Source organism: Entelurus aequoreus, linkage group LG01, assembly GCF_033978785.1.
Source record: "Entelurus aequoreus isolate RoL-2023_Sb linkage group LG01, RoL_Eaeq_v1.1, whole genome shotgun sequence".
NCBI classification, from domain to species: Eukaryota; Metazoa; Chordata; class Actinopteri; order Syngnathiformes; family Syngnathidae; genus Entelurus; species Entelurus aequoreus.
The window spans coordinates 76,189,495-76,203,358 of NC_084731.1; the positions used below are offsets into that span (position 1 = coordinate 76,189,495).

The 13,864-nt window shown below is 32.9% G+C and overlaps 1 protein-coding gene across 1 annotated transcript in view; it reads left to right on the top strand.

The window, feature by feature from the left end:
• The first annotated feature begins 342 nt into the window (after nt 1-342).
• Nucleotides 343-13,864, top strand: part of LOC133657360 (bile salt export pump-like) — an 85,269-nt gene continuing 71,747 nt past the window's right edge. The window contains exons 1-7 of the mRNA XM_062058611.1: nt 343-494; nt 564-652; nt 712-730; nt 4,509-4,538; nt 4,615-4,666; nt 8,889-9,190; nt 9,254-9,341. Of these exons, the coding sequence (XP_061914595.1) occupies nt 574-652; nt 712-730; nt 4,509-4,538; nt 4,615-4,666; nt 8,889-9,190; nt 9,254-9,341 (570 nt within the window). The 5' untranslated portion in view covers nt 343-494; nt 564-573. The remainder of the gene's footprint in view (nt 495-563; nt 653-711; nt 731-4,508; nt 4,539-4,614; nt 4,667-8,888; nt 9,191-9,253; nt 9,342-13,864) is intronic.

Below are 13,864 nucleotides of genomic sequence, written 5' to 3' on the forward strand. Positions count from 1 at the left end.
TTCACAATTTTATTTAAGGACAAACTCGCAATAATAAACATATGTTTAATGTACCCTAAGGTTTTTTGTTAAAATAAAGCCAATAATGACATTTTTTGTGGTCCCCTTTATTTAGAAAAGTATCAAAATACATTTTGGTACCGGTACCAAAATATTGGTATCGGCACAACCCTACTATGCACTCAGATACTTGGAATAAAAACAGGTGTATTGACAAGACCACAAGAATGCAGTCCTGATAAGGTCGTTTGCCCGTGCGGTCGGCGACCTTGACGGGCCGCGCGGACAGTTACCCTTCAAACAAAACACTCTGACCCGGGGGTCCCAACCAACGCCAGAGGAGCACGTGGGTCACTTCCAAGGTGCGCGCCTCCTAAATACGAGCGGCTCACCACAGGACAGTGTAGTCAGGGGGAGCGCAAAGACCGAATGGAACAGGATTTCAACGCCAAACAGGATCAGTTCTCGGCACAGTTCCAGGACCGTGTTACTTGGTATGCATATTCTCGTCTCCATGACGACGTAGACTCAGAGTGACTTATCGACGTTTACGCGTGACGTAGGTGAGCCACCATGCCGGCCGGGTCGGTGAAACTGGAAAGTATCAAAAGGTTTGGCCAGGAGAATCAGAGTTACGATGTCTCCGATGACGGTAAGTCAGTCTTGGTTGAGGTCGTGACCTGAGTCTAATGGCCATTTCCTGTCTTGCAGAACCAGCTGGCTCCTATATGTACGTACCTTTTGTCATTTGGAGAGCTACTTTCATAAAAACATGAACTATTGATCTTGTCTCATGGGATTCGATGCAAGCAGTGTGCAAAATATGATAACTCTTGTGAATCACCAACTACAACCATAACTCATAATTGCTCAGCATTATCATCTTGGCAGAATTTCTGAGCGTGTAGGAAAGTCAGTGTATTCTACTCTATTACTTTACTTATTCTACCGTTTGTCCTGTCCCGTCTTTCCATTTACAGCAATGCACTGTAACAACAACAGCCCTTGATGTTTTTGTAAAAATTGCAGCTCAGTTGCCAAAATTTTCGGGTAGAAATAACAGCGGTAATGCACTGTAAAAAACAACAACCGTAGATTTTAAGCGAAAAATGTAGCTCTGTCGCTAGAATTCTACTGTAAAAATAAAAGTGGTACCGTTTTTTATTTACAGTAATGCACTGTAAAAACAACAACCATATATTTTACGTAAAGAATGTAGCTCTGTCGCCAGAATTTTTCCGTGAAAACAACAGTGCTACCATTTTTATATTCACAGTAATGCACTGTAAAAACCACGACTGTATATTTTACGTAAAAAATGGTGCACTGTCATCAGATTTTTTTACTGTAAAAAAACAGTTGTATTTTTTTTTTCTTTTACAATAATACACTATAAAAAAACAAGGACTGTAGATTTTACGGTAAAAAAAAACAACCTAGCAGCTCAGTTGCTAGAATGTTACTGTAAATATAACATTGATACTGTTTTTCCATTTACAGTAATGCACTGTGAAAACAACAACTATATATTTCACGTAAAAAAATGTAGCTCTAATTTTTCCGTCAAAATAACAGTGGTACCGTTTTTATATTTACAGTAATGCACTGTAAAAACCACGACCGTATATTTTACGTAAAAATTGGTGCACTGTCATCCGAATTTTTTTTTACTGTAAAAAACAGTTGTATTGTTTTTTTCTTTTACAATAACACTCTGTAAAAAAACAATGACTGTATTTTTTAAGTAAAAAATGGTGCTCTGTTATCAGAATTTTTTTTACTGTAAAAAACAGTTATATTGTTTTTTTTAATTTCACAATAAAACTGTAAAAAAAAAACAATGACGGTAGATTTTTACGGTTAAAAAAAACATAGCAGCTCAGTTGCCAGAATTTTACTGTAAATATAAAAGTGGTATTGTTTTTACATTTACAGTAATGCACTGTAAAAACAACAACCATATATTTCACGTAAAAAAATGTAGCTCTGCCGCCAGAATTTTACCGTGAAAATAAAAGTAGTACCATTTTTCTATTTACAGTAATACACTGTAAAAACCATGACCGTATATTTTACATAAAAAATGGGGCACTGTCATCAGAATTTTTTACTGTAAAAAACAGTTGTATTGTTTTTATTTTTTAAATTTACAATAATACACTGTAAATAAAACAATGACGGTAGATTTTACGGTAAAAAAACCCCTAGCAGCTCAGATGCTAGAATTTTACTGTAACTATAATATTGGTATTGTTTTTCTATTTACGGTAATGTAGGGTAAAAACAACAACCATATATTTTGGGGAAAATATGCAGCTCAGTCATCAGAATTTTACCGTAAAAATACCAGTAGACCGTTTTTCCATTTACAGTAATTCACTGTAAAAACAAAGAATGTAGATTTTGTTTAAAAAAAACAATGGCTGCTCAGTCAGAATCATTTTTCTGTAAAATTTACAGTGGTCCTGTTTTTCCACTTATAGCAATGTGCGGTAATAAACAACCTTAGATTTTACAGTAAAAAAACAGCTCAATCGGCAGAATTTTTTTGTAAAAATAATAGCACAGTTTTTCTATTTACAGTAATGCACTGTAAAAACAGCAACCATATATTTTACGTGAAAAATGTAGCCCTGTCGCCAGAATTTTACTGTAAAAATAACAGGGGTACCGTTTTTCTATTTACAGTAATGCACTGTAAAAACCACGACTATATATTTTATGTAAAAAATGGTGCATTGTCATCAGAATTTTTTTACTGTAAAAAACAGTTGTATTGTTTTTTTCTTTTACAATAATACACTGTAAAAAAACAATGACGGTAGATTTTACGGTAAAAAAAACAACCCAGCAGCTCAGTTGCTAGAATTTTACTGTAACTATTAAAGTGGTATTGTTTTTCAATTTACGGTAATGCAGGGTAAAAACAATGACCAAACATTTTCTGTGAAATATGCAGCTCAGTCATCAGAATTTTACCGTAAAATTACCAGTAGACCGTTTTTCCATTTACAGTAATGCACTGTAAGAACAAATAATGTAGATTTTGTAAAAAAACAAAACAATGGCTGCTCAGTTGGAATAATTTTTCTGTAAAATTAACAGTGGTCCTGTTTTTCCAATTACAGCAATACGCGGTAATAACCGACCTTAGATTTTACATTAAAAAACAGCTCAATTGGCAGAATTTTATTGTAAAAATAATAGCACAGTTTTCTATTTACAGTAATGCACTGTAAAAACAACAACCATATATTTTATGTGAAAAATGTAGCTCTATTGCCAGAATTTCACAGTAAAAATAATAGTGGTACCATTTTTCTATTTACAGTAATGCACTGTAAAAACCACGACTGTATATTTTACGTAAAAAATGGTGCACTGTCATTAGAAATTTTTCACTGTAAAAAACAGTTGTATTCTTTTTTTATTTCACAATAATGCATTGTAAAAAAAACAATGACTGTAGATTTTACAGTAAAAAGACCAACCTAGCAGCTCAGTTGCTGGAATGTTACTGTAAATATAAAAGTGATACTGTTTTTACATTCACAGTAATGCACTGTAAAAACATCAACCATATATTTTACGTGAAAAATGTTGTTCTGTCGCCAGAATTTTTCCGTGAAAATAAGAGTGGTACCGTTTTTTCTATTTACAGTCATGCACTGTAAAAACCACGACTGTATATTTCACGTAAAAAATGGTCATCAGAATTTTTTACTGTGAAAAAACAGTTGTATTGTTTTTTCTTTTATAATATTACACAGTAATAAAACAATGACTGTAGATTTTTCAGTAAAAATAACCTAGCTGCTCAGTTGCTAGAATTTTACTGTAACTATAAAAGTGGCATTGTTTTTCTAGTTACGGTAATGTAGGGTACAAACAACAACCATATATTTTCTGGAAAATATGCAGCTCAGTCATCAGAATTTTACCGTAAAAATACCAGTAGACCGTTTTTCTATTTACAGTGTAAAAACCACGACTGAGGAGTTTACATGTACAGATAGAAGATCAGTTGCCAGAATTTTACTATAAAAAACAGCAGTACCTTTTTTTTCTTCTCAGTAATGGACTGTAAACACAAAGAGATTTTACGGTACAACAAAAAACTGGCAGCACAGTCACCAAAACTTTAGGGTTGAAATTTAAGTGCTCCTATTTTTCCATTCACAGTAATGCACGGTAAAAACAGTGACACTAGATAACACGTAAAAAACTGGCAGCTCAGTTGCCAGAACTTTACCGTGAAAAAGGTGGTACCCTTTTCAATTTACAGTATGAACCTTTTAAATCTACTGTAAAATTCTGACGACTGAGCTGCCAGTTTTTTTTTGTCCCGTAAAATCGACAGGTTTGTGTTTTACCGTGCAGTGTACTCGTACTGTAAACCTGTCCCGTACAAGGTCACACAGAGGTCAATGTTTGTGTTTGAGACAAAGTAGGCCATGTCAAATACAGTCCAGTTGCTTCACGTATGCACAACTCTCCTTTGCATGCAGGAGCATGACCACAACCAAGGAAACAAAGCAGTGAGTATGGCAGTTTAAGTAGTATATCATCGGAGTACCACTAACAAATAACGTGTTGTTGTTGTTGTCCAAACAGAGCTGAAGGCAAGAAGAATGATGCCGCAATAAGAGTTGGCTTCTTTCAGCTGGTAAAAAACAAAACATTTTTTACTTTTCCAAGTCTGAGTGATGGATAGGAATGAGTACTTTTCACTGTCCTAACGAGACAATATCAACTACCTGGGCAATTTTCAGTACTTTTGTGTGTACAGTCGTCGGTCACCACATTGGAATTCTTATCTTCACTACATGTCTATATTTTTTTAAAGCATATTCTTCATCTTTTTGGGCTATATTTAGCATTTCAAAGCATGAAAAACGCCATATGGATTAAAAAAAATCAATACTAAGGTAGTATTGGTCACTGGGTGAGACCGGACCAATCAGAGGGCGGGGAGTAGGCCTGGGCCGATACTCGATAAGTCAATCAACCGCACGATAAATGTTTGCCAGCCTGGATAATCGCCATGTGCGTGCGTTGCTACGGGTTACAAGAGCGCTCACGGTTACAGCGGCTGCGGGCGTTTTGTGCTACAAATAAACAGCAATAACGGTAACCCATTGTAAAATTCCCGACAGGTTAGTATTACCGTATTAAATCAAAATGATCAAAAAACCGCGATTGATAACCACACGTTGCTAAAATTACGGAGACCAACTAGCGTTAGCTTGAATGCTAACCTGTAAACAAGTGACATTACGTCTTTTTCTATTCAGAAACGTCATTCCCCAATCTAAACGTGTACAAACACATTACGTTTTATTTACCTTGAACAGAAAAACACAAAATCATTGCAACGTCAAGTTGAAACAGACGGACACAGACTCCCTTCAACGGGAAGTGAACTTGCGCGATGTCACATAAATCGGAAAACCGGACAAGTATTAAAAAAAAACATTCTAAAACGTTTACAAATTAAAATGGAGGAAGATAAACATACACTATATAACTCCCTAACCAAACATGCAATATGTCTAATAATACCTGGAATAATGTATCTTTGTGAGTTTTACTAGAAACATGTGCTTTTGTGAGGTTTGCAAACACAAAATTAGTTTTTACTCAATATGAAAGTAATGTTTTTAGAATCCTGAGATAATGTGAAAAAAGCAATAAAAAATGTATTCAAACATAACTCCTAAACCAAACATGCAATATGTCTAATAATGCCTGAAATTATGTATCTTTGTGATTTTTACTAGAAACATGTGCTTTTGTAAGGTTTGCAAACACAACATTTTTTTTTTTTTACTCAATATGACAGCAATGTTCTTAGAATCCTGGGATAATTAGTTTGAAGCAATAAACATTTTTTTCAAGCATATCTCCTAAACCAAACATGTAATATGTCTAATAATGCCTGTATTAATGTATCTTCGTGAGTTTTACTAGAAACATGTGCTTTTGTGAGGTTTGCAAACACAAAAATGAGTTTTTTTTATTCAATATGACAGTAATGTTCTTAGAATCCTGGGATAATTAGCTTGAAGCAATAACATTTTTTTTCAAGCATATCTTCTAAACCAAACATGCAAAATGTCTAATAATGCCTGTATTAATGTATCTTCGTGAGTTTTACTAGAAACATGTGCTTTTGTGAGGTTTGCAAACACAAAAATGAGTTTTTTTATTCAATATGACAGTAATGTTCTTAGAATCATGAGATAATGCAAAAAAAGCAATAAAAAATGTATTCAAACATAACTCCTGAACCAAACATGCAATATGTCTAATAATGCCTGAAATGATGTATTTTTACTAGAAACATGTGCTTTTGTAAGGTTTGCAAACACAACATTTTTTTTTTTTTTTACTCAATATGACAGCAATGTTCTTAGAATCCTGGGATAATTAGTTTGAAGCAATAAACATTTTTTTCAAGCATATCTCCTAAACCAAACATGTAATATGTCTAATAATGCCTGTATTAATGTATCTTCGTGAGTTTTACTAGAAACATGAGCTTTTGTGAGGTTTGCAAACACAAAAATTAGTTTTTTTATTCAATATGACAGTAATGTTCTTAGAATCCTGGGATAATTAGTTTGAAGCAATAACATTTTTTTTCAAGCATATCTCCTAAACCAAACATGTAAAATGTCTAATAATGCCTGTATTAATGTATCTTCGTGAGTTTTACTAGAAACATGTGCTTTTGTGAGGTTTGCAAACACAAAAATTAGTTTTTTTATTCAATATGACAGTAATGTTCTTAGAATCTTGAGATAATGCAAAAAAAGCGATAAAAAATGTATTCAAACATAACTCCTGAACCAAACATGCAATATGTCTAATAATGCCTGAAATGATGTATCTTTGTGATTTTTACTAGAAACATGTGCTTTTGTAAGGTTTGCAAACACAACATTTTTTTTTTTTTTTACTCAATATGACAGCAATGTTCTTAGAATCCTGGGATAATTAGTTTGAAGCAATAAACATTTTTTTCAAGCATATCTCCTAAACCAAACATGTAATATGTCTAATAATGCCTGTATTAATGTATCTTCGTGAGTTTTACTAGAAACATGAGCTTTTGTGAGGTTTGCAAACTCAAAAATGAGTTTTTTTATTCAATGTGACAGTAATGTTCTTAGAATCCTGGGATAATTAGTTTGAAGCAATAACATTTTTTTTCAAGCATATCTTCTAAACCAAACATGCAAAATGTCTAATAATTCCTGTATTAATGTATCTTTGTGAGTTTGACTAGAAACATGTGCTTTTGTGAGGTTTGCAAACACAAAAATGAGTTTTTTTTAATTCAATATGACAGTAATGTTCTTAGAATCCTGAGATAATGCAAAAAAAGCAATAAAAAATGTATTCAAACATAACTCCTGAACCAAACATGCAATATGTCTAATAATGCCTGAAATGATGTATCTTTGTGATTTTTACTAGAAACATGTGCTTTTGTAAGGTTTGCAAACACAATTTTTTTTTTTTTTACTCAATTTGACAGTAATGTTCTTAGAATCCTGGGATAATTAGTTTGAAGCAATAAACATTTTTTCAAGCATATCTCCTAAACCAAACATGTAATATGTCTAATAATGCCTGTATTAATGTATCTTCGTGAGTTTTACTAGAAACATGAGCTTTTGTGAGGTTTGCAAACACAAAAATGAGTTTTTTTATTCAATGTGACAGTAATGTTCTTAGAATCCTGGGATAATTAGTTTGAAGCAATAACATTTTTTTTCAAGCATATCTTCTAAACCAAACATGCAAAATGTCTAATAATGCCTGTATTAATGTATCTTCGTGAGTTTGACTAGAAACATGTGCTTTTGTGAGGTTTGCAAACACAAAAATGAGTTTTTTTTATTCAATATGACAGTAATGTTCTTAGAATCATGAGATAATGCAAAAAAAGCAATAAAAAATGTATTCAAACATAACTCCTGAACCAAACATGCAATATGTCTAATAATGCCTGAAATGATGTATCTTTGTGATTTTTACTAGAAACATGGGCTTTTGTAAGGTTTGCAAACACATTTTTTTTTTTTTTTTACTCAATTTGACAGTAATGTTCTTAGAATCCTGGGATAATTAGTTTGAAGCAATACCATTTTTTTTTCAAGCATATCTCCTAAACCAAACATGTAATATGTCTAATAATGCCTGTATTAATGTATCTTCGTGAGTTTTACTAGAAACATGTGCTTTTGTGAGGTTTGCAACACAAAAATGAGTTTTTTTATTCAATATGACAGCAATGTTCTTAGAATCCTGAGATAATGCGAAAAAAGCAATAAAAATGTATTCAAACATAACTCCTGAACCAAACATGCAATATGTCTAAATATTTTGCTTTATTGTGTTTGTATCATTTAACCTGGTATTTAACAGTTTACATTTCAGTTGCACTGTTAAAATATAGGAGAAATACAAGTTTATTGCATTTGAAAGGGTACACTTGCGTTATTATTGTGTACTATTACTACATCGGTGGTTCATTTGGTCTCCAAAAAAACTAATGGCAGTAATATCATTTATTGGCAATCATTTGTAGGTCGATACGTCGTCAAGCAAAATGTGTTATCGGCCCCGGCCTAGCGGTTGCAGCGTTATATTTATTACATTTTAACAGAAAGTAATCAAGTTATTGACTAAATAATACAACCGTAAATGATGCAAAATGTTACATCAGCAGCCAAATTAAGAGTTTTTGTTACCCGTTTTCAAAAGGTTCTGTTATTATTTATGTGATATATCGTTATGCAATACATCACGATGTAGATTTCAGGCCGTATCGCCTGTTAATTCAAACCCCCCCCCCCCCCCCCCCAATTATCGCACAGTTCCATTTTGCAACATGCCACGAGGTGGCGATGATGGCGGCGGGCAGCGTGTGCGCCGTGCTGCACGGCTCGGCCCAGCCGCTCATGCTGCTGGTGTTCGGCCTGCTGACCGACACCTTCATCGAGTACGACATCGAGCTGAACGAGCTGAGCGACGGGAGCAAGGAGTGCGTCAACAACACCATTCAGTGGAGCAGGAACCACACCGACGGGCTCCTGCACGCCGTCCAGCAGTCACACTGGGGCCCCGGCAACTTCTCCGCCTGGGCCACGGTGGCGCCGCTGAGCAACCGGTCGTGTGGGTAGGTGGGCGGGGCCTCGGCAGGTTGTGTCCAACACTCGAGTGCTAATCCCACGTTTTTCAGGATCCTCGACATTGAGTACGAGATGACCCTGTTCGCCTTCTATTATGTCGGGATCGCAGTAGCGGTCTTCATCTTGGGATATTTTCAGGTTAGTCACTTTTTTTATTTCATGCAGTTGGAATGTTCACACCTGAACATACATCACACCAGGTGTCATAGAGAGGAATTATCTAAGATTAAAGTAGCAGTAGAGTGGAAAAACAAATTGACTTCGTTGTGTTTCATTGTGTCCATTTAACATATCTACCGTATTTTCCGCACTATAAGGCGCACCGGATTATAAGGCGCACCTACAATGAATGGCCTATTTTAAAACTTTGTTCATATATAAGGCGCACCGCATTTTAAGGCGCATAGAATAGACGCTACAGTAGAGGCTGGGGTTACGTTATGCATCCATTAGATGGAGCTGCGCTAAAGGGAATGTCAACAAAACAGTCAGATAGGTCAGTCAAATCAGTCAAACTTTATTAATAGATTACAAACCAGCGTTCTGACAACTCCGTTCCTTCCCAAAATGAATAAACAGCTGTTTTATTATTTTGCCCGAGGTAAAGTCAGTGATGTGGTATTTCGTTTATCTTTTAACAACAGCAAGGTATAACATGTAGTGCAACATTTATATCACATAGTGGAGGGAAACTTTTCCCTGATTCAATAAACACGTAAAAAACAGTCTGATACTGTTACGGTAAAACAAACGTTAATGCTATCACAATATAGTAACACTCGGAATAGTGCAAAGCAATAACAATGTATCAATAACTCAACGTTGCTCAAACGTTAATGTCACACAACACAACACACAAAATAAACATGTAAAGCTCCCTTTATTAAGTCTTTCCTAATCCACGAATCCCTCAAATTCTTCTTCTTCAGTGTCCGAATTAAACAGTTGGGCGGATACGGCATTAATCGAGTCAGTGTCGCTGCTGTTGTCTAGCAGTTCAGTGACAATTCCTGCCTCGGACCGCACTCTGCGTCGTAAGCGTGTCTCTTAATAGGAGCCATTTTGGCATACTTGCCAACCTTGAGACCTCCAAATTCAGGAGATTTGTGTGGGTGGTAAGTATTTCTTATATATATATATAAATAAATAAAATAAATACTTGACTTTCAGTGAATTCTAGCTATATATATATATATATATATATATATATATATATATATATATATATATATATATATATATATATATATAATAAAATACATATGTATGTATATATATATATATATATATATATATATATATATATATATATACATACATATGTATTTTATTATATATATATATATATACATATATATATATATATATATATATATATATACATATGTATTTTATTTTATATATATATATATATATATATATATATATATATATATATATATATATATATATATATATATATATATATATATATATATATATATATATATACATATGTATTTTATTTTATATATATATATATATATATATATATATATATATATATATATATATATATATATATATATATATATATTTATATATATATATATATATATATATATATATATATATATATATATATATATATATATATATATATATATATATATATATATATATATATATATATATATATATATATATATATAAAAATAAAATAAATACTTGAATTTCAGTGTTCATTTATTTACACTTATACACACATAAAACTCCTCTCTACTCATTGTTGTATTTGAAAGTGCAATGCTTTACAGCCAGTAGCACAGCCTTTGAAGGAGCATAGGTATGGGCAGTGTAATATTCTGGGTTGGAGTCAATAACCAGGCGAGGTGACGAAGTTACGTCTCTTTACTTCAGACTTCAGAACCGACTACCACACTTGCATTAAAGATGTGCTACTTGGATTTACACTGTATGAAAAACAATTTGAAAAGGAATTTTACCTTTGCAACCTCATTATACTATTGGCTAAGTTTTATATTCATAAATGTAAGTTTCTCAATACCCGACCAGTTTTTTGTGCCTTTAAAAAATATTTAGAACTCTACATTAAAACACTTTCTACCTCTAACAACCAAAAAGCTGTGAAAACGATGATGCTGTGTTCCAAATTTAAGTTATTTACTGAAATTGAGTGAGCCTATGGCTTTGCACTTTGTTTATTATATATATGTATATATATATAGATATATATATATTGTATTCTATTTTAGTTACTTTGAATTTACAACCCCCTGGTTTGTACTGTTTTTGTATTTACTTTGATTATTATTTTCAACTGTTTTGCAAATGTTGAAATGTATAAATAAAGGTTTATAAAAAAAAAAAAAAAGAAAAAAAAAGACTACCACACTTGCCGTCAGGGTGCGCAATACAACGTAAACCGTTGGCCAACTAAAAAGTAACCACAGAACACTATACGGTATAGTGTTCTGTGGTTACTTTTTGGTTGGCCAAGCGGACGTGACGACAGGCTGTCCTCACTCAGGTCCGCACGGACCTGGAGGGGGCGTGCCTTAAGTCCGGCTGGAAATCAGGAGAAATTTGGGAGAATGGTTGTCCCGGGAGATTTTCGGGAGAGGCACTGAAATTCGGGAGGGTTGGCAAGTATGCATTTTGGGGTCTTTACATAAACACACAAATGGAAATGCAATGGCACGCCTCGCGCAGTCATATATCCCAGCATGCACCGCGTGCTTCTTCTTCTACGGTAAGCAGCCGCCGACTTCATTTTCCCCCGTAGAAGAAGAAGCGCTTAGTAGAAGAAGGTCTCGTAGTTGCGAGACCTGTTGTGGCTCAATATTGGTCCATATATAAGGCGCACCGGATTATAAGGCGCACTGTCAGCTTTTGAGAAAATTGGAGGTTTTTAGGTGCCCCTTATAGTGCGGAAAATACGGTAATTGTATTTACAATCCGCAAAGTACCGTTTACAAATATTCCACTCTGACTATTTTTGGCAATTTCCGTAGATTCTACACCAATGTAGGAACGCTTCTCCACTCTGACCATATTATTAGATCAGTCATACTGGAAATACGCAGAAATTAGACAGAGATGCAGGCCTCAAATTTTTACTTTTTAAGGTCAAGGCAAGTGTTGCCGTAAAGGAGGGCTCATATTTTAGGACATCAAGGCAAACATTATTTTCTTTCGAGGCAGGGGCTCCAAAGCATGCATGCATACATTATATATATATATATATATATATATATATATATATATATATATATATATATATATATATATATATATATATATATATATATATATATATATATATATATATATATATATATATGTATATATATATATATATATATATATATATATATATATATATATATATATATATATATATATATATATATATATATATATATATATATATATATATATGGTAACACTTTAGTATGGGGAACATATGAACAATTAATTAGTTTCTTATTAACATAGGGTTAAGGTTAGGGTAAGGGTTAGGGTCAGGGTCAGGGTCAGAGGTTAGGGTTGGGGTTGGGGTTAGGGTTAGGGTGGGGGGTGGGGTTGGGGTTAGGGATAGGGTTTGAGTTTGAGTTTGAGTTTATTTCGAACATGAGACTCTTAGTTAATGGCTTACTGGTTGTATAATAAGGCCATGCAGAATAAGGCATTAATAAGTACTTAATAAGTAGTTAATAAGTACTTAATAGTTAACAGCCAATATGTTACTAATTTGCATGTTAATAAGCAACTAATGAATTGTTCATATGTTCCCCATACTAAAGTGTTACCATATATATATATATATATATATATATATATATATATATATATATATATATATATATATATATATATATATATATATATATATATATATATATATATATATACTGTATATATATACACAGTATATGTATATATATATATATATATATATATATATATATATATATATATATATATATATATATATATATATATATATATATATATATATATATATAATTGTTTTTTCTATTCATTATTAATATAAACGTGTCAGCTTTTCGTCATTTCATGTTGCCTTTATCTTTATTTTTACATTTTGATAGAGGGAGGTTTTTATTATTATTTATTTATTAATTAAGTTATGTATATATTTATGTATATATATATGTATATATTTATATGTACATGTAGATGCTGTATCGGGACAGATCCATCAAGAAAGAGTTTGAGTAGAAATATGTCGTGCAGGAATTAACTATACACAATAAAACATTAACAACGTGCTGTGTCACATGAATGGTTTTTACAGTAACACCTTTGTGACATGAAAAAAACACAGGTAATGTAAAAATAACATGGCGTTTACTTTTTGATATCAATATAAAACTCAAAGCAGTTTGACTAATGAAGATGAAGTCAAATAAACAAGATGTGTTCTTCTCCAACAACGCCTCCTTGTGGTTCAGTGCAACAGTTTGGCAAACAAAAATAACAAGGAGTGACACCTCACACATCGAATACACAATCTTCAAAGCCTGCGTTCAATTCGATGAGATGACAAAACATTTGAGCTAGTATTGATGTTATTTGAACACTGATACATTTTGCAGGTAAATAAAGGAGGAGTGAACATTCCAGTAAACAAACTA